This window comes from Ostrinia furnacalis, unplaced genomic scaffold (assembly GCF_004193835.3).
Source record: "Ostrinia furnacalis isolate ACB-3 unplaced genomic scaffold, ASM419383v2 OfSCF5820, whole genome shotgun sequence".
NCBI classification, from domain to species: Eukaryota; Metazoa; Arthropoda; class Insecta; order Lepidoptera; family Crambidae; genus Ostrinia; species Ostrinia furnacalis.
Window position 1 is genome coordinate 292,573 of NW_021136059.1, and position 27,693 is coordinate 320,265.

General features: G+C 41.5%; 2 protein-coding genes across 5 annotated transcripts; one reads left to right on the top strand and one right to left on the bottom strand.

Annotated features, from left to right (window-relative positions):
• Positions 1 to 345: 345 nt before the first annotated feature.
• Positions 346 to 26,195, bottom strand: hpo (serine/threonine-protein kinase hippo). 3 transcript variants are annotated; one of them, XM_028316644.1, is made up of 13 exons: positions 18,917 to 19,148; positions 14,191 to 14,293; positions 11,190 to 11,348; positions 10,176 to 10,403; positions 8,827 to 9,035; positions 8,077 to 8,186; positions 7,422 to 7,525; positions 6,604 to 6,745; positions 4,207 to 4,342; positions 2,680 to 2,764; positions 883 to 971; positions 553 to 671; positions 346 to 390 (listed from the first exon to the last, which is right to left on the bottom strand). In XM_028316644.1, exons 1-12 carry the CDS (start codon positions 19,048 to 19,050, stop codon positions 602 to 604), a joined length of 1,569 nt encoding a protein of 522 aa, XP_028172445.1. In that variant the 5' UTR covers positions 19,051 to 19,148; the 3' UTR covers positions 346 to 390; positions 553 to 601. The 3 variants fall into 3 exon arrangements, with proteins under 3 accessions (XP_028172445.1, XP_028172446.1, XP_028172444.1); XM_028316645.1 differs by lacking the exons at positions 346 to 390; positions 18,917 to 19,148 and adding an exon at positions 25,974 to 26,195 and having other exon boundaries at positions 666 to 971; positions 2,634 to 2,764; XM_028316643.1 differs by lacking the exon at positions 346 to 390 and having other exon boundaries at positions 666 to 971; positions 18,917 to 19,145.
• Bug22 (cilia- and flagella-associated protein 20) lies at positions 25,837 to 27,643 on the top strand. 2 transcript variants are annotated; one of them, XM_028316646.1, is made up of 3 exons: positions 25,837 to 25,913; positions 26,814 to 27,042; positions 27,165 to 27,643. In XM_028316646.1, exons 1-3 carry the CDS (start codon positions 25,855 to 25,857, stop codon positions 27,480 to 27,482), a joined length of 606 nt encoding a protein of 201 aa, XP_028172447.1. In that variant the 5' UTR covers positions 25,837 to 25,854; the 3' UTR covers positions 27,483 to 27,643. The 2 variants fall into 2 exon arrangements, with proteins under 2 accessions (XP_028172447.1, XP_028172448.1); XM_028316647.1 differs by lacking the exon at positions 25,837 to 25,913 and having other exon boundaries at positions 26,595 to 27,042.
• Positions 27,644 to 27,693: the final 50 nt, after the last annotated feature.

Genomic DNA, 27,693 nt, shown 5'->3' on the forward strand with positions numbered 1-27,693 from the left:
ACTGAGGGATCCAACGCCGTAAATGCACGTGACTTACAGGTTGTTTTAGCACAGTACCGTGTTTAGCGGGCGTGCGCTAGAAGTTCTGCTGTCGCTTGCGCTTGAGGTGGATGGCGTCGAGGATGGGCTGCCGCTTGCGCGTGTAGATAATTATCCTTTCGAACCCTGAAGTAAACTGAGGGATCCAAGCACGTAGATACAGGGTGGTTTTAGCACAGCACCGTGTTTAGCGGGTGTGCGCTAGAAGTTCTGCTGTCGCTTGCGCTTGAGGAGGATGGGCTGCCGCTTGCGCGTGTAGATAATTATCCTTTCGAACCCTGAAGTCAACTGACAGATCCAACGCCGTAAACGCACGTGACATACAGGTTGTTTTAGCACAGTAGATCTAAGCACGTAGAAACAGGGTGGTTTGAGCACAGTACCGTCTACCGGGCGTGCGCTAGAAGTTCTGCTGTCGCTTGCGCTTGAGGTGTATGGCGTCGAGGATGGGCTGCCGCTTGCGCGTGTAGATAATTATCCTTTCGAACCCTGAAGTAAACTGAGGGATCCCACCACGTAGATACAGGGTGGTTTAAGCACAGTACCGTCTACCGGGCGTGCGCTAGAAGTTCTGCTGTCGCTTGCGCTTGAGGTGTATGGCGTCGAGGATGGGCTGCCGCTTGCGCGTGTAGATAATTATCCTTTCGAACCCTGAAGTCAACTGACAGATCCAACGCCGTAAACGCACGTGACATACAGGTTGTTTTAGCATAGTAGATCCAAGCACGTAGATACAGGGTGGTTTAAGCACAGTACCGTCTAACGGGCGTGCGCTAGAAGTTCTGCTGTCGCTTGCGCTTGAGGTGGATGGCGTCGAGGATGGGCTGCCGCTTGCGCGTGTAGCGCGCGCGCAGCTGTTCGATCTCCGCTTCCATTTCCGCGTCCAGCCGCGACACGCGCGCTTCCAGCTCCACAACCGACAGGAACGCCAGCTGCCGAGCGACAGGGGAGTATAAACATAAAAAAAATGGGCAGTTGATAACATTGACCCGTCGTACGATTAGCTTGTCGATCGCAGTTTAGGGCCTACGCTGAAACTTGCATGGGACGCACGCACTCGTGTTTATTAGTTCATCATCACTGCTGAACATAGGCCTCCCCTAATGCTTTCCACGTTGATCGATTGGTAGCAGCCTGCGTCCAGCGCTTCCCTGCTACCTTTACGATGTCGTCAGTACACCTTCCAGTTAGTACGCAAAACTGACGGCCGATGGGGCAGCAAGGTTCTGGAATAGAGGCCGCGTACCGGAAAACGCAGCGTGGGACGTCCACCTACAAAGTGGACTGACGACATCGTTTATTAGTTATTACAAACAAAAACAATATGTGCACAGCGTCACGCGCATCGTGCACGCTATCGCGAACGCAGGCTAAACGCTTTAAGGTTCAGCCAAACCAACGTGATCAGACTTTAATGCATTAATCGCCATTGCTGCACGCCAGCTGATCGCGTGTGATCGCGTTGGTTTGGCTGAACCTTTACACGCGCAGTAGAGGCAAGCGCGCGCAGAGAGCGTGCATTACTATGCGGGTACTCGCGACTAATGCCCGCCGCGTCACAAGTTTTAGCGTAAGCCCTTACCAAAAAGTTCAAAACAATTCATTAGACCAATAAATATTTAATAACAATAGTTTTATCGTCGAAAACGTCTAGTAAATACGGTGCAGTCCTGTTGTACCCCTGGTTGCCCCCCAACAAGATTTCGAAATCCTGCACCGTAAATACAATCAAACTCTAAACAAATATTACTGTATTCTATATTATTTCCACTCGCCGCGTAAGTGCCGGTATTTAATAAATGTCATAAAATTATATGTTTACAAAATATATAAAATTAAAAATACAAATACCATAATTATAAAAATAATACACAAAATATAGAAATAAATAAGTTTAGTTAGTATTTTTACTCACAATGGTAATCTAAACAAACAGGGTCATTCATAAAATAGATTTTAAATAATTACTGGATATATTGTTATTGGAACATGTGCCGTGTTTTAGTAAGGTTACGACGAAAGGGTTTTGAGTATAGAGTGGTCAAAGTATAAGTAAAAATATAGAAGGACTACATTGATTTTAATAAGTTAGTAAAAAGGAAGAGCATAGGGTTTCTTAGCAGCCTCACGCCTATAGCACACCGTCTCGATACTATGATAGCAAAACTATAATGCACATTTCTGCACCATGATGCAAATGTGGGGATTTGAACACCGAATAATAATTGTTAATCTGTCATCTCTTTGGCGAATAGACATTTTATTTTATTTATTGTTAAAGTTTTACCAATAACATATAATTTCACGTGCATTGTTACATTATAAGAGAGATAAACCTTTACAGGTAAATATATATATTCAGATAGAGATGGGCTCTATTAAACAAAAAAAACTAATTTTTAATCACCAGATCTTTCTTTGCATTGCACTGTGTCCAATAATTAGTCGACGGGTAATTAGTTTCGCGAGAGGTGTTTGCTACTGGCGTCAGGCGCGAGGAATTCTAACGGCACATGGCACTAGCGGCACACGGCACTAGGGATGGCACACGGCACTAGCGGCACATGGCAATAGGGCCGGCACTCGGCACTTACGGCGCGCGGCGAGCGGCAGCAGCGCGACGACGTGCAGCTGACTTACGAATTCGAAGTTTCCTTCCTCCACGCACGCGCGCTGACTCGCCAGCTCGCTCACCCCCATCACGCTCTCCAACGCCGCCTCCACGCTGAAAACAAACCAATGTCAACTTAAAGCAATGAGGGCTATCGTTTTTATACTTAACAGTTGGCACCCCTGGCGATTGACAGGACCTTACTCTACAGTGGCGCCATCTTGATGAGTGCAAATGCGATATTCCTCCTACCACTTTCGCGCTCACCAGTTGGTGCCACTGTCTTCGCTACTAGCAAGTGACAGGACCTTACTCTACAGTGGCGCTAACTGGTGAGCGCTAAAACTATAGCCCTCATTAGATTAGAAGGGTCGTTTTAGCCCAGGCGCAGACTACCAACTTTTAGTTGGCCGATAATTGGATCGGGCTGTTGATCAGTATGGAGATGTATGAAAGTGCGCACATTACACCGATTTGCTATCGGCCTATTCTTCATACAAATTAGAATCGAGCCCAACTATCGGCCAACTAAAAGTTGGTGGTCTGCACCTAGTCTTAGTGTCACGCTAACTGTCGACTCGTAACTTTTCCGCAAAATAACAAGTTTGTGTCACTTTAACCACTGTCTAGTACTCGACAGTGTAAGCACGGGCGTGTTATTGTAACGATATGCTTTTCTCGCGCCACTTTATCGATTTTATCCACGCCAAACATGTGGGCGATAAGGTTTAGCTCGGCTAGCTAAAAATATTTACGTTTTACATATTTAATAAAAGTACATTATGATAGATAAATAGAAAGCCCTTTATGACACTCATCTTAAATACATCGGCAGTGGTTTAAACACTTATAGTGTTAGTGGTTCATTCATCTTCTATCATTTGAACTAATAAAAAAAAACAGGGAACATACAAACAAAAGGCGAAACAGAGCGGAGCGGATTAGATCGACTTATTTCCACTTTACCGCTCCGCCCTGTTTTGGTGGAAAGCGGTCTTCAAACCCAGAACTTCAGAGTCCACAGTCATCAGTCACAAAAACGTTTCATTTAGATGGTACCTATATTGAGTACTTGTATACTGAGTAGTAGACTATGACAGTTTTGACAGTTCCAACTCCTTGTCAGACAGTTTTTTTAGGATAGCTGCCAAAGCCACGATGACCCAAACTTCATGATTCACCTACATTATATCCTATGTTGGGAGCATACGCTGACAAACTTTCAGCTTTTATAAAATGACGAAGGTCTGACGTTCACCAGCTCTTAGTTTATAGCAGTCTTTCCCAAAGTGGGCGATAACGCCCCCTTGTGGGCGCTGCAGGCTTAAAGGGGGGCGGTAAGAGACCCAGAAAAAAAATCGGGACGTTGTGTAGAGGCTTGGGAGGCGTCATCTACTAGGAGGACTCTTAGACATCGACTGAGCTCGACTCTTGACTACAAAAATGGGGGGCGCTAAAAATAATGTATTCTCAAAGTGGGCAGTAGACTAAATAAGTTTGGGAACCGCTGGTTTAGATGGTATATTGAGTGCACGTGCACTAAGTAGTGTACTGACCCGTCGCCCTGCGGCGGGCGGCGCGGCGCGGCGCCGTTGGCGGCGGAGAGGTGGTTGACCTCCTTCTTGTCGAAGTGCTCCAGGAACAGCGGCCGGTACTTCGGCCGGTTCGTGTCCATCGGGTCCGTGTCGTGCCCTGAGCAGAAACATTTATACCGTTACAAGTGTACAAATAATGTAATTTTTTTTCGCACACCCAGTGTTTTGCCATACCTTGAGAGATGCCAAAGTAAAATAAATTTTAGGGTCTAAAGTACGGCCAACTAGCAGCGATACAAAAGGTCCATTCGACTGTCGAACAGACAATCTATTCTGTCTCTTCCCATCTTGTGTATTTGTCGTAATGTCTCGTTCTCACGCCAAAATATGTCAAATTCAAACCCTTAGGCTGGGTTGCACCATCTTACTTTAACTTTGACAAACGTCAAAAATCTGTCAAATTCCATACAAAAAGCACCGGTTATCGTCATAGTTACTGTAGGCGATNCCTAAAGCCGTCCCTTGGGACCTTGGACACGGCCTGAGTCAATGTCTGAGTGACCGTGGGGCCATCTGGCCGCGTCCGTAGTCCCCTCGATCGGGCCCGCTAGAGTGAGCCCGCCGTAGGCTGGACTTTGGTCCAACACCGCGGTGGGCAACCCTCTAGTTGGGTTCGCTACTGATCTTGCGCCTTATGCGCACGATACGACCCGATCGCAAACATCGGTCTGAGACAACAATCCCCACAACCCACAAGTGAGGTTCCCAGGCCCGTGCATCAGCCGCAGATGCCTGTCCATCTTCTCCCGCGTGACCCTGCTGTCGCACAGCTCGCACTTGACCCTGGCGTCCAGCGCCGGATGGTAGCTGGCCATGTGGCGGTCTATACTCCTGCAGGATACCATCATCATCATCATTCAAGTATGGTAAGGGGCCGTCCATTAATTACGTGAGACAAATTTGGCGATTTTCCAAACCCCCCGCCCCCCCTTGGTGAGATTTGGTGAGATTTTTCCAGACCCCCTCCCCCTCCCCACAATCTCACGCGAGATTCTTGAAATACATAAAATATTTGCAATGTAAATGGGTTATCTATGTGTAGGCGATGTAGGTCGATGGGTGAACGAAAGATGATGAAAAAATGAAATGAAAGTCCAGTTTGTAGTAGAAAAACCGAAAGGCGCGTCCGGGGGTGCGTACGTGCGTTCGCGGAAGTTGTTGGATCACGACTGGCGGCTCTCGGCCCCGTGTGCGGCGCGGTGGGCCGCGAGTGGCTTCTGGCCATAAAAGGACAGAGGCCTCCGGCCAATCAGCGGGCCGCATCGCTAACGGCTAGCTCTAGCATGTTCTAGGCGCGACAATATTATTACCTACGCGCACCCGGAGTTGCGTATTATTTATTGATACCAAAACCAAACATAAACATGTAGGTAAACAACCGTAATTTCCAAATGGGATATAAAACATTTAGTCTTGTAAGTATAGGTAAGTAATTGCAGATACATATAGCATTTTAGAGACATATTTCAGTTACTGAAAAAGGTAAATCTAGTAGGTAAAGGAAGTTTCGTAAACAAAATACAAGGTTATTAATAATTATTTTAGTTACATGATATATCTCAAGAAACATAAATACGTAGATCTAGCTACCTAGTATCTACTCTTGGTGGCCATCGTCAACATCCTCCCCNGTTACCGTTAAAGATAGGTGGTGCAACCCACCCCTACTATTCCAAATGACCATGACATTGGGTTTGTTTACATTTGGTATCGCTTCTCGTTGGCCGTAGTTTACACTAAAACTTGCATATGTATGAATACAAATACACGCACGCTCCCGCCGCGCGTGTGGAAATATTACACGTAAGCACGCGTCATACCGTGCTGTTAGCGTAGTATGTTCGCATTGTCAAGGTACTTGAAGAGAACGTACTCTATGTTTTACGTAATAAGACAGGCAGGCTGATCCGTGCCGTCATCGCTCTCCTGCATTATATCCCGGTCTTAGCAGTAGTCAGCGTCAAATAGTTTGTGACACCCAAAGTGGCCAAAAAATTGAATGATGAAAATTGATTATTTTAATTGTAACAAAGACGTGTTGCGAACTATTTGGCTACTTTCATCATCATAATCATCATTTCAGCCATAGGACGTCCACTGCTGAACATAGGCCTCCCCTAATGCTCTCCATGTTGATCGATTGATAGCGACCTGCGTCCAGCGCTTCCCTGCTACCTTTACGATGTCGTCAGTCCACTTTGTAGGTGGGCGTCCCACGCTGCGTTTTCCGGTACGCGGCCTCCATTCCAAAACCTTGCTGCCCCATCGGCCGTCAGTTCTGCGTTCTGGGCACATAGCCCTGCCCTTTGCTACTTCAGGTGTCGCAAAGTATTTGACGCTGAGCGCATAGTGACTCACGCTTCATGGTGGCGAGGTCGGCGTCGGGCTCGTTGATGACCATGGTGCCGAGGTCGGCGGCCAGCTCGGCGGTCCCGTCGCGTTGCGGCACCAGCGTGCCGTCGTCGCGCTTCTTCATAGTCTCCTCGTCGTAACCCTCGCCCTGGAAGGTAGACAAGAGAGTATCGTTAGGACCTACGTTAAAACTTGGGCGGACACAAAGAGCGGGTGCCCGCTCCAAACGTTTGACGCGGCTATACACCAGGAGGGAAAATCTGAAACGAGAATTCACCTATTAACGGAATGCATGCCCGCAGCGTGCGCCAGCCTTTCACTACGCGTATGTAAAATCTGTGATACACAGGCGCGCCACACCATCCTATTCATACTATTTTTCATACAAAAACAGGTGCAGGCGTGCGCTTGAGTTTAAGTATAGGGTCTTCGTGTTGACATCACAAATTCTAAATCTTCTGATATGTATGATTTGTGAGCAAAGATGACGAGCACTTGTGAGCAAACATGTGCGTCTTATTGGAGACTTATTACAAAAACATTGAACTCGCAATGAACAGTGGTTTATAAAAATGATATTTCCATACTAAATGTCAATTTAAAATAGTGATCAACGCAAGTATAACTTTTTGTAATAAGGGGGATAATGTTTAGTGTTCTAATGATATAGGGCTCTTATGCCCGTTTTCACCATCAATCCCTAATTTTTAAGTGACCGTTATGGTAACACATAACAGGAACTTTATTTTCTTATGGCTCACTTAAAAAATAGGGATTGATGGTGAAAACGGGCATTAAGACATCGGTATGATCGGAGTAGTTACCGGCGCGGGCAGGCGTGCGCCGTGCGCTCGCGTGGCCTGCTGCTCGCGTAACTCGCGCGCCTCCGCGATCATGGCGCTCAATATCGACGCCTGCTTCGCGTTGCCTGCAAACACCACACAACCCATCATAATTTATGCTCAATCTAATGAGGGCTATCGTTTTAGCGCTCACCAGTTGGCGCCACTGTAGAGTAAGGTCCTGTCACTTGCTAGTCGCGAAGACAGTGGCGCCAACTTGTGAGCGCTAAAGTGGTAGGAGGACTATCGCATTTGCACTCATCAAGATGGCGCCACTGTAGAGTAAGGTCCTGTCAATCGCCAGGGGTGCCAACTGTTAAGTATAAAAACGATAGCCCTCATTCTATAGAGTAGTTTTCACCATGAGGGCTATAGTTTTTAAGCATAACTGTTGGCACCACTTGCGATTAACATAATCCTATTCGACAGAGGCGCAATCCTGGTGAGTGCAAATGCAATAGTCCTCCTACCGCTTCAGCGCTAGCTGGTTGGCGCTACTGTCTTCGCCACTAGCAAGTGACAGTGACCTTACTCGACAGTGGCGCCAACTGGTGAACGCTAGCGCTCTTTGATATACTTTTAAAAGCTATCAAAACGCGTCACAGCATTTAGTTATGTAATCGTTTAACATACATACCGATAAACTCGTGGTTTAATAAAAATTCTGCAGTCGCTCTCTCTTCTGGGTTCTTTATAAGGCACTGGCTGACGAAGTCTATGAACTCTGGCGACCACTGGTCTGGTTCTCTGTAATTACAAAAACATATCAATTAGTTTATTTACTTTTCTTAGAATTTAGTTTGACTAAGGCTAATCAAAAGTCAAAACAAACAAGACTTGGCCTTTGCCTGAGCCGGAGCTCGCATAGGTAAGTGACACTTAAACAGGCTAACATTGGTCAATTGAATATCGAAATGTGTACTTATTAGTTAAGGACTGAAAAAGGTTCTGTGGAAAAAATTTCATCAAGGACACAACCTTTAGAGTAGGCGCACACCGTTGATTTTTCGTCGGCCGATAGTTTAGTCGGGCAATTCATCAGTATGGGCATGTATGGGAGTGCGCACACTACGCCGATTCGATTTGGCCGATTCTTCATACAAATTAAAATCGGACACAACTATCGGCCAACTAAAAATCAACGGTGTGCGCGCCTACTTAGTAATGAAGATCACCAGTGGCCTAATTCACGTATTGTGACAGTCAAGATCTCGCTGACGTTCAGAAGTCGTGCCATTGAAAAACAGTTCTAAATCCGTATTCATAAGGGTCATTTCGATATAACTATTACTCGATAGGGTCGCATTCAGCGATTTGTTGTCGTTGAAGTTGTTACATGAATGAGGCTACAGAACGACATCCTGTACCTCCAAAGGCAGCATCATACCTGAACGAAGGCGGCGGCTTCGTCGGTATCATGAATATGGCGCGCATGGGGTGTATGTCGCCGTAGGGCGGCTTGCCTTCCGCCATCTCCAGCGCCGTGATGCCCAGCGACCAGATGTCGGCCACGCAGTCGTAGCCGATCTCCTGGATCACCTCGGGCGCCATCCAGAAGGGAGTGCCTATTACTGTGTTGCGTTTTGCCATTGTGTCCTGGAAGGCAGAAGGTATATGGTTTTAATAAGGGCTATCCTTTTTATACTTAACAGTTGCCACCACTGGATAATGTCATGACTCTACAGTGGCGCCGTCTTGGTGAGTGCGACATGACTCCACAGTGGCGCTGTCTTGGTGAGTGCGACATGACTCCATAGAGGCGCCATCTTGATGAGTGCAATATGACTCCACAGTGGCGCTGTCTTGGTGAGTGCAACATGACTCCACAGTGGCGTCAAATGGTGAGCGCTAAAACGATAGCCATTACTACGGCTGGTAATAGGGTAGTTCAAAGCCATTGGAATGGCTGGTAATAGAATAATTCACACCACCAGCCATTAGGCATACTTTTTATAAGCTGCACTGCAGAAGCACCCTTCTAATTTATCAGAGACAAATGGAGGATTTGACCAACACTACCCACGCTGCCGGCAATAGGAGCCTATGACGTCACTATTTTGCCAACTCAATTAACTAACCATTTTTAGTTTTAAAGCAACTAAAATTCCAAATTCATTCATAAGGATTTGCATAATTTTGGACCGTCAAACTTCCACTTTGGCGATATTACAAATATACTGGCCCAAAGTTGCCGCCAACATATTATTCTTACCGTAACCTGTTACTGACTCTTAGGCCAATTCAGTTAAGATTTCAACTCATCCCATCCCAACTAATATTATAAATGCGAAAGTAACTCTGTCTGTCTGTCTGTCTGTCTGTCTGTTACGCTTTCCCGCTTAAACCTCGCAACCGATTTTGATGAAATTTGGCATAGAGATAGTTTGAGTCCCGGGAAAGAACATAGGATAGTTTTTATCCCGGTTTTTGAAACAGGGACGCGCGCGATAAAGTTTTTCTGTGACAGACAAAATTCCACGCGGGCGAAGCCGCGGGCGGAAAGCTAGTAAAATCTATAATGCAGACACAAATTATTTTTCTCTTGGTCATAAGAATCTATTCTGTCCCGATACAAACTCACAATCAACTGTCCCGCGACGCCGAAGTCCGCCAGCTTGGCGTGTCCCTCAGTGTTGAGCAGGATATTTCCAGGCTTGATGTCCTGGAGGATCTTTCTCCGCCGGTGCAAGTACTCTAGGCCCTAAGCAAGTCTACACTGTCCCGTTACAAACTCACAGTCAACTGTCCCGCGACGCCGAAGTCCGCCAGCTTGGCGTGTCCCTCAGTGTTGAGCAGGATATTTCCAGCCTTGATGTCCCGGTGGATCTTTCTCCGCCGGTGCAGGTACTCCAAACCCTTGAGTGTGTCGCACAATATCGTTGCTATCTCGTCTTCCGAGAGCGTCTTCTTCCGTAGCCTCATGATGTCTGAGACTGAACCGGCGCCGCAGTATTCCATTACGATCTGAAGGTGAACATTGTTGAATTAAATGACGTAACTGAGAGGCAAGAAGATTATGTTTCGGTTGCGGTAAAGCGTAGGCAACTATGTAGCTAACGATATCAAGGATTATACAAAAGGTTTACGAACTAGACGTTCTGCTTATGGGTATTTAGAAAGGAACTAGACATGGGAATCCTTGATATCTGACTTTATATTGTATGTGGTCGACAGATAGTTACGTCACCCTGTGCCCGCGGTAGATTATCAAAAATCGTTGCTGATATTAAAACTGTATAATTCTTCAATTATTGAGGGGAAAACTAGCTACGCCCCCTGCTAGCATAATTACGTGTCATTCAAGTAATTTATTGATATTTAATGATTATGATGATAGTGTATCAGAGTAGAACAGGCATGTATTGAGCCGCGGATGAATGTATAGGGAAATTACTCGCGGCTTCGTTTCTTTAGGCTCCGGAGGACACCGAGTCGGGTTTTAATGGGTAGGTTTGCGGGGCGAGTCCCATATAAACCACATACCCATGTGGGACAAAAAAAGGACGGCATGTTTAACACAACCAATAATTCCTGCCGCTCTGTCCAACAATGGTTTCCGCAGAATAACAGCGTCATGTGCCGGGTTTTACTACCTCAGAGCATGACACATGCTGAGCGGTGGCCATTTTTGGTTCTAACTTATTCAAACTGTGTTAGTTTTATTTTCGGACCAAAATAAATGTTTTTCTTTCTATCAATAACAGACATAAACATTTCAATAGGTCAACAACTTGACCCCTGCCGACTCACCCACAGGTCTGTGTTCTTGAAGTAGCTGCCGTAGTACTTGACGACGTAGGGGCTGTCGCACTGCTGCATGATGGAGATCTCCTTGATAATCTCCTGCAGGTCCGTGTCCACCGGCACCTGCTTGATGGCCAGCACCTGCCCGCTCTCTTTGTGGAGTGCCTGGAGAGTGACAGAAAACGAATAAGTTTCCCTATAAGCAAATCCTTTACTATACAAACAACTGGCCGTAACAGCGTGGGGAGGGTAAACGAAAGCCTCCGTTTGCCTTTGGTAAATGAGTTTATTTTTTATTTTATTTATTAGGACAACCAACTAAAGTTTGTCATACATGGAATTACTATAACTAAAAGTGCTGAGAACTAAGTGTTGTCTTAAATAAAGACTGCCACGGCATGCAACTAACTAAATAACTTGATGATGGTAGACAGACGACTGAGAAAGGACTACTACCTAACGGTCTACTAATCAGTGCAGGGGACAACATAGTGAAAGTGTAAAATGAAGGATGAGAATATTTGTCTCGAGATTGGCATAGTCGAGAATTTGAGGAGCCAGATAAAGAACAAATAAAAAGGTATACCTAAAAAAAGCCAGAGTGATGAGATGACCTAGGTAGGACCCATTGTAACCCAGGTCATAATAAGGTCAAACTTCTATATTAGTGAATGTAAATGTTGGCGCCAGCGTTGTCCATAACAAACCACTTCACCTCTCCATAACATAAGTGTGTCAGCAATCATCACACAAAAGTGAACTACAGCCATACAGCTTTCATTAAACGTAATAAATCAAAGTCTTCGAGTTGATAACTGCAGATAAAGATCGGAACACGTAGCCCTTCATTAGCGCAGCCTGCATATGAATGAAGGTCATTAAATGATTACATAAAGTTAGCCTATAAGTTAGGAGGGTGAGGGTCTCGAGTAGTTCATCACGCGAGCGGCACCTTACTCCCTGCAGGGCGTCGAGGGTAGCCAGGCGGCCTAGTGGCGCCGTAACACATACAAACTGTCCATATTTCTTTAGAGCTTTGATTTAGTTTAGCCAAAAGTGTCAAAATTCTTCTTTAGAAATGCAGACACATTCCTCGTTAAGGTTTCCGATAATTCCATGTCCATGTTCTTCAGACAGATAAGTAATTAGGTAAACACTTGTAGTACACTTTTTACACGTTGAACGCCACGCGGCACCAGTGAGCCTCAAACAATAAAATTCATGTCTCGGCATCTCTAAGGTTGTGACAAACGCTACGGCTGAACATCATTCATAAGTATTTTGATTATTTTTACAAAATGTCAACATTTTGAACAATCCGTTGGCATATACAAAAATAATAAACATTCAAGCCGCTATTTGAACGGCGCTGTTTAGTAAAGAGGCTAGGCTGTTGATTGAACGGCTAAATTAAGCTAGTTTTCTGCGTATCAATTGCAATCAAGCTGTTAAATCCCAAGCAAACAAATGCTCTTTTTACAACTGCAGAATGAAAACGCCGGCATTCATAAACGCATCAGCCAATTAGGACAGGTCCACAGACGGCGGGTAAATAAACACGAGCAGTGTAAACACGCTGGCAGCGGGCCGAGACCGACCCTAGGTACTACGGTCGCCACATGCCAAGATATCACAGGATACGAATGCGTTAGAAAGTTGCTTCTAGTAACACTAATAGGCTAGTTGCCTAAAAAAATTTTCTTAGTCCGTAATGTTTAATATCAAAAAATATTGGACACATATATTTTTATTTGTCAATCTAACAAATAATTACATAGTTATGGTGCGTTGAAGTTGCGCACGACGTCACAACGTGCGGCATTTTTAAGCAAGCGTTGACGTCACGCTCACGGGCCTCTTCTTATGAACTTTGGGGCGCTTTATCTCTTTAAATTTTCATTAGTTTGAAAAAGTGAAAAATACGTGTAGAGTATTTTTTGATAAGTTAACTGACGGACTAATTAAAACTCTTGCTTTTTGACCCAGGCAACATCCCCATTGGACGTGTTAAATTTCTCAGAATAAGTGAATTTTAATGAACTCTTTGGCTCTATCGTCTTATCACAGATAGTGTCGTGAAACAGAGCGACACAAATGACAAACATTTGTCTTAGTTTTTGGGTCGTGTCTGTCGGTGGTTGTCTTACGGTTAAATATTAGATTTCGTAAGGTGAACATAGCGTTATCCTAACTTTTGTGAAGTCACAAACACGCCCAAAGGGAGTTGGTAGAGATCACATTTTTCCCAAGACGATAGCCGATTAATAAATTCGCTTGTACCTATACCGTTTCAAAAGCCTGAGGATATTTAAAACTAATCAGACTTTTTGAAAACTTTAATAATGGAGACCCTACCCGAGACCGTGGCTACAGGGAGGGGAAAATTGAATAAGTTAGGCACTTGGCTTTTTAGGCGAGCACATGTCTGCTATAAAATAAAACTCATGGAAATATCATGTCTGTGAAGGCATGGGACCCAGAGGGGACCGGAGTATCATTAGTGCATAACACTGAACAAAACGTAATGAGTAATATTGGAAGCAGTGCATATTATTTTGCACCGAGAAATAGAAAGTTTGATTTAGTCTATTTCTATTGGGTAAAAGCAACTTTTTTAAACGAAGCGGTATTAAAAGAAACTGTTTCTAAAATAGATGTCAGGGATGGCAAGGGTCGCAAACACATTCGCTCTAAAAGATACATTAGGAAATTATTTTCTTGGAGGGATTATTAATATTTTTGAAATATTCTTTGATAGTGTGTGTGTAGTGTAACCACGGTGTAACTCGTATTTATTTTGTCATCTCGTGCAGACTACACTTGCAAGTGAAAACATGAATTGGGTAGTAGATTAATTAGGCTGGGTTGCATGCACTGATGTACTATCTTACTTTAACTTTGACAAACGTCAAAAATCTGTCAAACTTCATACAAAAACACCGGTTAACGCTATAGTTACGGTCAAAGTTAGGTGGTGCAACTCAACCTTAATATTTAATTAAGTTACCTTGTATACGCTGCCATAGGAGCCTTCTCCGAGTTTGCAGATGATGTCGAAGACCTCCTCGGGCTGCCGCGTTAAACTCTCCTCTGAGAGTTTCTTTAGTTCGCTGTAACAATTCAAAAAATACTATAAATAATTTGCATCAATTGACCCTATAGAAATGTTGGTAAGATCATTTATCAGAATAAGATGGGGGAGGCCGTTGCCGTTGTCCAGCTGTGGACGTCATTTGGCTGAAACGAATGAACGAACGACAAGTTGACTGATTAAACTGAGTTAAAAGTAGGTAAATAAAGCTCAGTATAAAATTAAATCATTACAGTTTCTGATGATAGCAGCTTTGTATCAACAACTGTTCTATGCTCTATTAAGGTCGAACCAAAAGGACCCTTACTACACGTTAGGTCATGGACGACGTACTTGAGTATAATAGTTCCACGTTATTTTACTACGGTACCCTACGAAAGTTTTACACCGAATCCGGATAATTTAATGTCCCCAATAGGAAGTAAACCATGTAATATCGTAGCAAAGCGATATAACTGTCACCGTAAAATTGTGAATTCCGTCAGATTATAATCTGACGTGGTTAAATTACAATCTAACCTAACCTAACCCACTGTTAGTTTACAATCTAACGCGTTATATTATAAACTGACAGAGTTCACAATTTCACGTTGACATATCCACCCGGCTCCCACGCCTTATCATATCGCGTCAAACAACCGCGGACGCAGACAATGGCTGTCGTGTCGACGGCCCCTTATCGATGGGGTACGCGCCCCGGCTTGTTCTTCAACTAGTATTTTGTTTTATTGCTGTAAGGGCAATCGTTTTCCTGTTTGAAGATCTGACATCTTGGTCTGTATTTCAGAATAATATAAATAATATAAAATGCAAAACTATTATAATGGTCGCTGCAGAATATCTTCATCATACGAGTACTACTAAATTGACTGTTATGAATAAACGCATTTTTGGCATTCTTCTCCAGCCACTCTCTACGAAATGTAAGTATAAAAATCAAACAATGACAAAGCATAGGAACCATAAATGATTCCCGACACGCAATCTGGAAAGTTGCTAATCTAATAATGGGAAACTCCAGGTGTTCAGGTTGAAGAGAACTCTAACTGGCTAGTTTCATTGATTTGAATGACATGAAAGAAGTTGGCAAAGTGGTGAATAATATGACTAAGATCGTAATGAAGAATATACCAGCTACAAAAATACATATCTTATTAAGATAAGAGATGCTTCCGTAAGTAATCAAAAGTGAAACTAGGGCAAGAATACATGACAAATCCGGATTCTTTATTAGGCATGTGTCCTTTTCAGGCCTCTTATATTCACTTTCACCACTTCGAGACATTGAATCGGCTAGTGATGAAAAAAGCAAGAAACTTATTCTCAACGTTGAACTGGATTTCAAAGACCCTTTGAAAATACTGATAAAAATTAAGTTCCTACATAATTTGAAACTTTCAAATTCCATACATCATTGGTGAGGTGAATGCGTGGCATCCACGGCATCTGTCGCGTTGCTATTAATAGCGGTAATTATTCTCGCATGTGTAACAATGTGCCACCTGAATCTATTAGACATGATACACATAAATTTTTTACAGGATCAGAGTCCACAGATGATATTGTCAGGCGATGGGAAAAAATGAAAACGAAAGCCAAGAGGGTAGAAATAGATGTTTTAATACGAAAACGAGAAGAGAACGATCAAAGAAGACAAAGTTGGAACGTTTCTAAGATGATCTATTATTATTGCCGAAAAGGTACGGGACTATTCCCACCTCTCGTTCCGCCACTGCAACTCCTGTGTAGCTAGGATCTACAGCTTGACCGTCAATAAAAAACTTGCCAAAAAGGGACTCAAAAACTCGATATAACCTTATTTGACATAATATGGAATGGTAAAGAAAACACTGTGATGTGCTAATGGCAAGATCCGGGAACAGAAGAAAAAAAATGCCAGTCCAACATCATGAGATTCCACAAAGTTAAAATTACTGTGCCATATACTCCTTTTGATACTTTACGAGCTTTGCAGAAAACTTTGCTTGGTATTTATTATTGAAAATCGCCCAAACTTCACAAACAAGCCTGTTAAAACAATCTGCGTGTACAGTCACAACAGTACGTAAACGGCAATAAATCGCTTAAAAAAATATTGCCTTCTATTAATAGACTCGTGGAAATAAATACAATGTAACAGGCACGTAAACAAGTGATCGAAAATTAGTCAATCAAGCATGAGTAACGGCGGGTCATACAACACTCGTGTTATCTGCTAAATGGAGCGTAAACTGTATGCAAGTTGATACTGCAATCTGTAATACACATCAATATAACTTCATTACGCCATTAACAGTAACACCCAAATAGGTAGGCACATAAGATCAATGCATGGATCTTAATGAAAAAACTACCTACAACCGTGTGTCAAGTTAAAAAATGGACCAGTCCTTTATAAGAAAAGGGGGAGAAAATGGTGATGGATGGCTGAAATAAAAAGGATATTTTCAAGTAAAAAATGCAGATAAACTGCCTCTGGGTGTTTTGATGAATGAATAACAGTTTTTATCAATCTGAGAAGTCGGGATTTTACAGTGAATAACGTTAACACTTTTAAAGAAACAGCGATGACATGAACCGGTTCGAATACCTCCGAGCTATTTAAAATTTTTAATACTTAGGTATGTATTCTGCAAATTGTTCTTTGAAACAATCATCTATAATGGTATCAGTGTTGATTTATCGAACTTATTTCTGCCTTTACGGCCCTGAAGGCAGATAATGGCCAAGTTTATGATGGGTCGCCGACAGTTTTATGGCCTCCATAACTAAACCATGGCTAGCACGAGACTTTCCTAGAGGGGCAGAATAGTTTGCGACGTAGAATTAACTCATAGTTAATATTGATTTAAGATCTTGATTTAATCAATTCTGTTCGGAAACGTACCCATTTTTTTTTTCGTTTCAGCCAAATGACGTCCTACTGCTGGAGTGCTGGACAAAAGCTTCCCCAAGATTATTAAAAAAACTATTATTTTGTAAATATTATGATTTTTTATTTTGATGAAGGTAGATATTTCAGTTCGAAAATTATATTACCTTTCTACTTATTGGTAGTATTTTAATAAGATTTAATAATAGAAACTGTTTTCGTAAATTAACCTGGAATTATACGTTCGTTTATAATTCTGTTCTTTTCTTAGTATCTATTTGGCAACGAGTTCAAACCAATTTCTTGGTATGGCTCATTCTAAAAACCTCACCGACTCGACCGTTCAATTTTGCACTCAACGCCGCATAAATAAATCTGTGTCAACTCGTTACCATAGGTGTTAAACGTGAATAGGCACTTTCCTCGAACTCAAAAAGATACTTTAAAACCTCTACTACAACAGGCCTAGCAGATAATTTCACCAGTAAATATTTAACACAAAACTTTGGAAAAATTTCAATCAGACTACATTTTCTGAGCTAACAGTACACTGATGGAAGCCATTATACTTTCAATTCTTGATTTCCCAGGGTACAATGAATAACCGTACAAGTCGAAGTGAACCGCCAACCGGGAAATTCCCATGAAAATAAAATGGAGACAAGCAAACAATGAAACTAAATAACTTTCACATGTTGTTGTTGCGACTGATAAGTGATAATAGACGGAAACTTGTCGCGATAAAACTATATTTCCTTAACCTATTACATACATTGCAGATAACAGTCACCACAACAGTCTATAAACATTCGATACTAAACATAAACATCTCATATCCGATACTCAGCTCTATTACGTAATAAAGCCGTGGTCTTGACCCGAGCGAAACAGTTCAAAGATCTAAAGATAAAGAAGATCAGACAAACAAAAAAAGGCTGCATACAAAACTAATAGTGAAGATGTCTACGAACTTCAGAAGGGCTACTTTAAACTATTAGAGAAGAAAAAGAGTTCTTCAATTCAATTTAATTAACATTCCCAATCTCATCAGGCCAGCACTTGTTTATTTGTTCAAGTAAACATTGATACAGACCAAAACACGAGATTCGAAGAAACATGACGCACGAAATTGGAAAGGTGAAACAAGTACCTTTAATTAAGAGAAAGTGGGATACAGGAAATGTGGAAATACCAAATATGACGTTTCAATGACGCAAAGGACTATAATCGAAAACAACTTGTTGGCTTATTGCTGAAAAACATGAATTAGGCTATGCGAACCCCACAAGATTGAGACATTGGTGCTAAAACAAAAGTCATGGCATCTTACTGGAGATTCTTGACTTTTACCATAAATAATCCCGTACTATACATTTTTCCTCCGCACATTGTTGAGACACATGTGTGGCCCAAAATTACATTGTATAATTTTAGTTTATGATCTCCAGAGAGAGTGTGTGTTATGAAACATTCCAATCTTTTGTTCCATTGTCAACATTTGTCAGCATTTACAATAACAGGCAAACCACTAACGCTATTATTAGTTTTGGTAATGTACAACTAATTGTAATTAATAGGCAAAGTAGGATAATTTTGCATTATTTAAGGAAAATATTTATTTTACCTATATTAGCTGGCATACCAATACAGTAAGTAAACAAAGGAAGGAAAAACATACAGGTTAGAAGGCATACATGAGAGTAACTCATAACCGCATACAAAGAGATGACATGGAATTTGGGAAAGAACCAGAGAGGGCCTAATACGCACCCTTGCGAAGCCATCCTATCGTTTTCAGTCATCCTGTCGGCGCGGCGTTTCTTGCAGGTGTTGCAGTTTAAGGTAGGCGCACCCCCCTCCCACACTCCACTCTTCCAGAAAACTAGCCTTCCTTCACTATCCATGTGGCACTAACATTGTTACCACGTGAAACTACCGCACTAGAAAAATATTTGTTTCAAATGTAACACACAATACACAAACTTTTTATCACGTTCACTACACCGACACAAATATTTTCCTTCGTTCTGAAAAATTGTTTAACCACACAAGATAACTTTATCTCACTGATCGACGATCCAAACCACCGAAGCTTTAGCTTTAAAGCTAATCAGATACCGTTTTTACGTAACCAATTCTCAGAAAGACGTCCAAAAACGTGTAACAAAACTGCACTCCCGAAATAAACACTCGTATCCTTTCCAAGTTATTACGACCGGTGCGAGCGAGCGACCGTCCGAGCGCGCTGTGTTCACAACACTGCCTGAGCGATACCCGCGTCCAAGTTTCCCAAGTTCAGCTTTTGAACTCGATTCTAGCTAGGACAATCTGTTGCTGAATTCCAGAGACACTGATTCATCTCGGACACACTTTTCAACTGGTTTGTAGAATAAAAAAAGGTGTAAGCCCATTGAAACAAAACAGGAAATTGTTCTATCGTTGTATCCTTGATGCTTATATGGAGTTGGAAGCATTGACTGATGATGGGTCTACTTTGATGCATCGTGCAGTTGCATAATATTAATTAATGATGAGTGAATTGTCAGCGTGTCGCCTCTGAGGCAACACAAACACTGAAAGACATAAATCACACCGCAACATTAAGTTTTTTAACGTCGCGTGCGCGAGGCGTAGGCAGGCGTGTGGTCGCATCTAGATAAATAAAACCGCGTGTTGCTTGCTTCGTCTATAAATAATACTGGGATCCTACGAGTTACATCGGCACTGTGACCTTTTTATTGGTGCACATGACGATTAAATAGGACTAGCGTAATAACAAACATCATGTTTAATACTTATTCCAATGCTAGTTGCTGCTTAAACTTTTCAAAGCTTTTATTTTCTTCAAAGGGAACCAGGTATTTTGCTGTCTTCTGGGATCTGGCGAAATTCAGCATATTTCATCACATGTCCCTGCATTCCATTTGCTTGGCACATTTAAGTTTCCGTTTCTCAGTTTCGCGTGGGCCATCCTCGGTACAATGAACTGAAGTCACACTGTCTGCCATCCCCCACGCGATCTACGCATCACAGCAACAAACAATGTTCCGCAAATAACTCGCCTGCATTCCGAATATTTTGAAGGAGAATGACAAAGAGAGCAATGGCAGTAATGTGTTAAATGTTTATAGGCGGTGGGTGCGCGAAATGCGGGCGATTGAGCGCAAGCTATCTGGGCCCGGTCAGTCAAGATCGATGACCTGGAATGAGGACAGCCGTTCATCCAGGTCTAGATAACACCCCACGCGTAGTTTTCACACTAGCAAATCCGGGCGCTCAGTGTACGGAGTTGGCAGGCCGTGTAATACAATCCAACCGATGTAGTTGCGTTTAATAGTTCTATTTTTACAATGCGTATTTTTATTTTAACCTAATAACACAGAGTATAATTTATAATCATTGGTGATTAGCTGCAACGCGTCTGTGTAATCTGTGAAGATATTACTGAGTATGATTAATGTGCGTCGATAAGTGCTGCATACTGCACTGTTAGAAATAATAATGTCTGCACAATAGCAAATTCCTAAGATAACGATAATTGACTACCTACTACAGGAATATTAACATAAAAAACGGCTACGAAGCTATTAAGACGAGTATCAAGTTATATTTTAAACATCTATTTCATATGCTCCCCTAAAGAGGGGAATTTTACGACCAACGGGGTCATTAATGCCCTATTTTTTTCAGTTAAGTACCTTCCCCGTCATAATCGAATTATGTAAGACACAGTAACGACACCGAAATGTTCAAAAGACATACTAATTCAGATGTAATTTTGTTTTTATATTCAAGTCATTGATATTCCATTCGTGCCACAGAATGTATGGAACAGTCAATGGATGGAAATTACTTCCGAACGCAATATCTGCGGTTAATCCCAGTTTATGAACCCTTTCACGACATCTAGGGTTGGGAAAATGATTTTTCAACTCGGTCACGAGGTCAATAGACAGCTTTAAAGGTAATATCACAGAATACGTAATAGTAGCAGGTAATATTAACAAAATCTTTGTTGGAACAGTTGACGAGGACCTTATATGTCTCTTAGGTGGGAAAATGCTTTGAATTAGTTAATATTCAGGGCCCCGATTACGCTAATTTTTAACAGCTGTTTTGACCAATCCGTATCGCAGAATCGAAGAAATCGAAGAAGCGCGTCTGTGGAGTTTTGAGACGTTAAAAAAATTAGCGTAATCGGGGCCCAGATATCCTTCACAAATCCTCCACTTTTGTCACAAATGTTATTTAGGGTGCTAGGTCAATTCTCAGTAATTAATCAAAAATCAATCACGCGTCCAAAATGATGTTTCCGGGTTTACGACGACCCACCCAAATCGGCGCGCGGCGCCATTGTCAGCCCGCTATCTAGGCTGCGCACATGGAGCGTCCACTCACGAGCATGCAAGCCCTTGTAGGCAGATGTGAACAATCAACTGCCCATATGCATCGACCGCCTATGCGTAATCAGCGGCAGCAACGCCGGAAGAATGTACGAGTTGTATAAACTGTTTCTGGTCATGTAATTAAGTTGGTTCTTTGAAGAAACGGTTAGATGTCTTATGACCAATACGATACTTCCGATTCCACTTGTTTACTTAGGTAGAAAGCATCAATCTCAAATGTGGGTAGTGTCCTACTATTCACATTTGGATTCTAGGTTGACTAAGCTGAAGTCATCAAAACTGTGTAACTAATATGCAGCAGTGGGTAGACCTTTTGATAATAATCTGACATGACTTGAAAGAATTATAGCCGTTTATGAAGTACGTAGCAAAACATCATTAGTAGTTTCATGGAGCTAAAAAAACAAGAAAAGCTCGTCATTCAAAATATTTGCAAGATGACGTAAGCCGTAAGAAGTAACGCCGATATAAATCAGCGCGTCTGGGCATTTTAATTACCAAGAACAAAGCCTCCGTCCGGTATGGCTAAGCTTTTCGCAGGAACCCTGAACAAAGGACGTGCGCAAATCCCTTAGGTTTCAACGTAAGAGTATTACTTATTTTAGGTGTGCAAAATAATTAGGAACCACGATAATTGACATCGATAATGGAACAAGGTTCATCAAACAGCGAAATTCAAGGTGTGATTATTTATCATAGTCGACAAAAGAGGGTAGAAGAAAATATTCCAGCAATGCGTCATTTAGATGTAGCTGATTTAGCTAGCAGAGACAATCGATCTCGGAAGACGTTTCGCTAAACGTTACCTCTATTGTCATAAGTTACTTTATGATTATTTTATAAGGTTTAAAAAAAACATCAGAAAGGACCCGATAACGCAGGCAGGTTGACCGACCCCACGAAATCGCAGCCTTTGACTCATCCGCGGAAAAAAAAGAAACGCCAAAAGCCCACCTCTAAACATCGGAATTTATGTGCAAAAACTGGTTCCACAACGCGGGGGAAAGTAACACGAGTCGCCAGATGCACGGGACTCAGTCCTTCCTTATTGTTTACAATAATAAGAAAATCTCATCTTTTCTTTTTATGCTAGACAAGGCAGGTATTCGCACCTGTTGTTAAGTAAGATGCAGTCTAGGATGGTACATATCTGCCCTGTAAGTGCCTATTCACTCTCGCCTTGAAAACGCCCGGATTATAGTGTTCAGGAAATACAGCAGCAGGCAGCGAATTCCAGTCCCTAGCTGTTCGCATTATAAAGGAGTCGTCGAAACGCTTAGTGCGAGCTGGTGGAATGTCGACAATGTAGGGATGGTACGCTAGCCTGCGTCTGGTTCCCCGGTCATGGAAAGGGGCTGGTGGAATTAAGTTGTATAATTCCTTCGCACATTCTCCGAAGTGTAGCCTGTAGAAAACCGTTAGAGAAGCAACTTTACGGCGGTGGTCAAGTTCCTGGAGCGACGCTTCAACAAGGGTCGGGCTGTCGATTAGTCTCCTGGCACGCCTTTCCACCGAATCCAAAGCAGCCAAATATTTCATGGCAGAGCCGTCCCAGAGGTGGCAGCAGTATTCCATGCAAGGTCGGATCTGTGCTTTAATAACTGCAGCCTTTGCTTATTGGAGAAGTACTGCCTTGCCCTCGAGAGGATACCAAGTTTTTTGGCAGCAGTTTTCGCTATGGATTCGATGTACTCGCCAAAGTTCAACTTGCTGGACATACGGGACTATTCCCACCTCTCGTTCCCACCACTGCAACTCCTGTGTAGCCAGGATCTACAGCTTGACCGCCACAAAAACCCAACCAATGAAGGTCAAGTTTGTCCCGGGGGAAAGTTAAACTGTCATTGGACCCGCAACGAAATTAATCAGAAGAAAATAGGAGGAGTTCGAAATTAAGGTTCGACTTCCCTCCATTGCAAAGCGCTTGCGAATTGCAAATTGCTGGACATTTCGATACCCAAAAGTTGGAGTCGCTCGGTGATTTTAACAGGCACACCTCGGAATGTTGGAGCCAGACGAAATGGACTTCGTTTGGCGGAGAACAGACACGCCTGTGTTTTGGACGCGTTAAATTGGACCAGATTGGCATCGCCCCAATCAGAGACATCCTGAAGGGCCAAATTTAAGCGTTCGATAAGGGACTCACGACAAGACTCGACCTCACTCCCGCTGGCTTTTGCGCTGGAAAGATATTTGGCTGTCACTGTTGTGTCATCTGCATACCCAAAGGTACCGATCGTCCCACAAGGAAATCGGAGATCCATTTGCATAAGCCAGCAGGGATTCCAAAAGATGGAAGCTTGTTTATTAGGCTGCCGTGCCAGACTCTGTCAAACGCCTTTGATACGTCCAGTGAAACGGCAAGGGCTTCTCCGTGTTTCTCAATGGCCTCGCTCCATAAGTGTGTGGCATACACGAGAAGATCGCCTGTAGAACGACCATACCGAAACCCATACTGACGGTCGCTAAGTAGGTCATTTTCTTCAAGGTATGACAGGAGTCGGCCATTGAGGACACGTTCCATTATCTTGCAGAGTATAGACGTAACAGAGATATAATTGACGTAATTGATATAAAAACCTGCATCTTATAAGTAATTTATTTTCTGTAACGAACAAAACTCTAAATAGAAAAACAGGCTTAACTACTTACCAGATTGATCAGACTTGAATCGGTTACAAAATAACATAAATTATGTAGGTATTATTAAAATCTCCTAATGTCTTTAGACTTTTTTTTATATCAGAATTCTAATTTGAATACTGTTAACGAATTATCAATTTATGTTCTGTGTGAAAAATAAATGCTGCAAAAAATATCCTTTTGGTCAGAGGGTAGATAACTTTTTATGTTAGAGGATTTAAATTTAAAGTGCCCACTTTGCCCTAGTTTAACTCCAGAGGTGCAATTGTGTAAAACAATCATATTAATTTGACAGTTCAAATGTACGCAATAATTTGTCAAACGGCTTGTTAAACAGATTTTATTGTTATCAAATAAATATGATTGCTTTACACAATCGCACCTCAGATTGAGTGTTGCCATGGTGGATCATTGCAATAATAATAATTATGTATTCCATAACTTCTTTCAATTTCAGATGAATAATTGATTAAAATCAGCAATGCTTGAGCGACCATCAACTTTCAGAGTATTTTAGTGTCGTTCATGTAGACCAATTATAATACAAAGCTGTGTACATTGACAATCCAATAAACGTTAAAATGTACTAGTTAGGAGAAGCTGTAGCTTTGTTTTAGACAAGAATTTACATTAAATCCTCAAGCATTGTTATCATTTTACACAAAAATAATCTAATTAGTTGTACTGTGGAGGACGGAAGTTCATTTGTCCATACATGTCAATGATAAGAGCCATATTATTATGCCGTCTACATGTATGCACTTACGTACATTATGTTTGATTATTTGTTATGATTAATGCTGGCTTATAAGTATGTACTAATTCGTAATATTTAAAGTCACTCTGTGGACTCAACTTGGACATTAAACATTTTGTTTAGTGTTTACAAATTAGGTTAAGATTTGCCTCAAACCAAATAATTCCGTGCTTAGGAGAGTAAATTACGTGGTCAGACCAATGAGGGTTTTCGCAAATGAAAAATCCGCCAGATGGCAATACATAGATGCGAGGTCCAAATGCTGCATGATTGGTTATTTTTGACATGATGACATTATGTCAAAATCCACCAATCACGCAGCAGTCAGACCCCATATGTCATTGACATCCACGTCCCGCCATCTAGCGGATCTTTCATTCGCGAAAACCCACATTGAGTCAGATGCTTATGTTAATTAAGTTGACACAAGATTTAGGACCTCCATTGTTACAAAAGACATAATAGTAGAAGGAATAAAGTAGTTCAGATCTAGGTGCTTATGGACATTAGCCTAGGTATATTTTATTAGAAGGTGACATAAACATGGAGGGTCAAATGCAGAACGATACGAACCAGATTGCAATGCATGACGTTGCTTGATCAGATTTTTAAAATTGGTGCTCAAATACTTCTAGGCTTGCTTTAATAGTTGGCTTAAATAACAAAAGTTCTTGCAGCTACAAAACTAATGAAAAAAGTTGTATGTTCCAATTTTGAAATATGTGTCATGATTTGAAGATTTTGAGGGTAAAACATTTTGAAAGGTAGTTTTTATATTTTTGATAATGTCAATATACACGATTCAATATTATTTTTATATATAATTTATATTGGTAATAGAAAACTACCGCAAATAAAATATTTCTGTAAAACAAACAAGAAAAAAGTAAGAGTAAAAGTTCATGCGTACCGTGATCCCACAGTTTGTTATTGTTTCTATATTACACTTCGACGATACCAGGTAAGTAATTACTATAAATATTATTTGTTAATTTTAATGTAAAGTAATAAAAATTCTTACCTCTTCGATGACGTTTCCGTCATTTTCGCTTTATCACTTTATCGGTTACACTAACGAAACGAACAGAAAGACATGGGTTATTCTCTGTAAAATGAACTAAATATTATTTTCTGTGCACATTTTACAACTATACTTTAGAAATATGAAAGAAAAACCACAAAATACAACAAAACTTGAATGCACTATCGCTGCACATGCATCGCCGACCACCGTCACACAGATAAAAAAGTTTTTTTTGCTCGAAATGTCGAATTTGACATATTTTGCAATAGAATCAAATGTATACTGCCTGTTGCTATCCATTATTCATATTATTACGAGTTACGAATTTTCTATAATATTTTAAGACATAAGGCCTTAAAAGAATGAAAGATAAATTATCTAAAACCTAAATTAATAAATATTGCGTGCAGGTACAGTGATTTGTTCATTCTTATTATATTATTATTTGTCAACTATTTGTTTCCACAAATTCAGAAGTGTTTTCTTGAAATTGGTTGTTTTTCAATCCTTTTTTTCATAGTAAACATAGATATTTTTTATGTTAAGACCTATCATAATTCCCTGAAAAGAAACGTAGCGTTCTTTTTTTTTTCATGTCCACGTTGCTATGGTAACCCTGTATTGATAACAAACGCATGGCCAATGGCCGCGTTCAAAATTCTTGTATAAACTGTCAATCTGTCAAGTTGCAATGCAACCGCGAATTATTTTCTGTATTGATTAAACTTTTATTGTTAATCGTGTGCTAAATGTAAGGTTTACACAGTTCGTTAGGGGTGATATAGGAAAAATGTTCAAGAACACATTTCAGTCTGGTTTCCTGTCAATTCTTTACAGCATAGGCAGCAAACCTTTGCAAATTTGGGATAAAAAAGTGCGAAATGGGCACATAAAGAGAATTACAGACAATGATATCCAGAGTTTAGTGCTCGAAATAGTCGGGACCAATGTCAGCACGACGTACATTACATGCCCGGCCGACCCGAAGAAGACGCTCGGCATCAAGCTGCCGTTTTTGGTTATGATCATCAAAAACCTCAAAAAGTACTTCACCTTTGAAGTCCAGGTAAGGGTTACGTCATTTCCGTTGCCAGGATACATTTGTTGTGAACATACAAACTTAATTTTTGTGCTATGAAAGTATGATCAATAATCTCCAAACATAACCTCCTTTATTTACATTTACAGGTTTTGGATGACAAGAATGTGCGAAGGAGGTTCAGAGCAAGCAACTACCAATCGACAACAAGAGTAAAACCTTTTATTTGCACAATGCCTATGCGATTAGATGAAGGATGGAACCAGATCCAATTTAATTTAGCAGACTTCACGAGACGGGCTTATGGCACCAATTATGTTGAAACTCTGAGAGTACAGATTCATGCTAACTGTCGAATAAGAAGAGTCTACTTCTCTGACAGATTGTACTCTGAAGATGAATTACCGGCAGAGTTCAAACTGTTCCTGCCCATTCAAAATAAAACGAAGACTGCTGTTGCTACATGAAATCTTACAAATATAAAAAAAAATGTGTTGTTAATTTAGTAAATGTATGTCTAAGTCTATTTTTTGTTTTTTATGTAATTATATGTACTTTTCTATACACCCCTACTTTCTACTATTTATTTTACTGTGTATTTGCTGTGCAAATAAATGTGCACCACATATTTATTAATGTTTGGAATTTTATAACTCCCCCCAGTGAAAGATAAGACGT

Coding starts and splice junctions, on each gene's coding strand:
- hpo (XM_028316644.1), bottom strand. CDS start 19,050: ATGGATAGTGAAGGAAGGCTAGTTTTCTGGAAGAGTGGAGTGTGGGAG. Junction 14,294..18,916: donor GATAGGATGGCTTCGCAAGG/GTGCGTATTAGG, acceptor GAATTGTTACAG/CGAACTAAAGAAACTCTCAG. Junction 6,746..7,421: donor GCGCACGCCTGCCCGCGCCG/GTAACTACTCCG, acceptor TCTACCTTCCAG/GGCGAGGGTTACGACGAGGA.
- Bug22 (XM_028316646.1), top strand. CDS start 25,855: ATGCGTACCGTGATCCCACAGTTTGTTATTGTTTCTATATTACACTTC. Junction 25,914..26,813: donor TTACACTTCGACGATACCAG/GTAAGTAATTAC, acceptor AATTCTTTACAG/CATAGGCAGCAAACCTTTGC. Junction 27,043..27,164: donor ACTTCACCTTTGAAGTCCAG/GTAAGGGTTACG, acceptor TTACATTTACAG/GTTTTGGATGACAAGAATGT.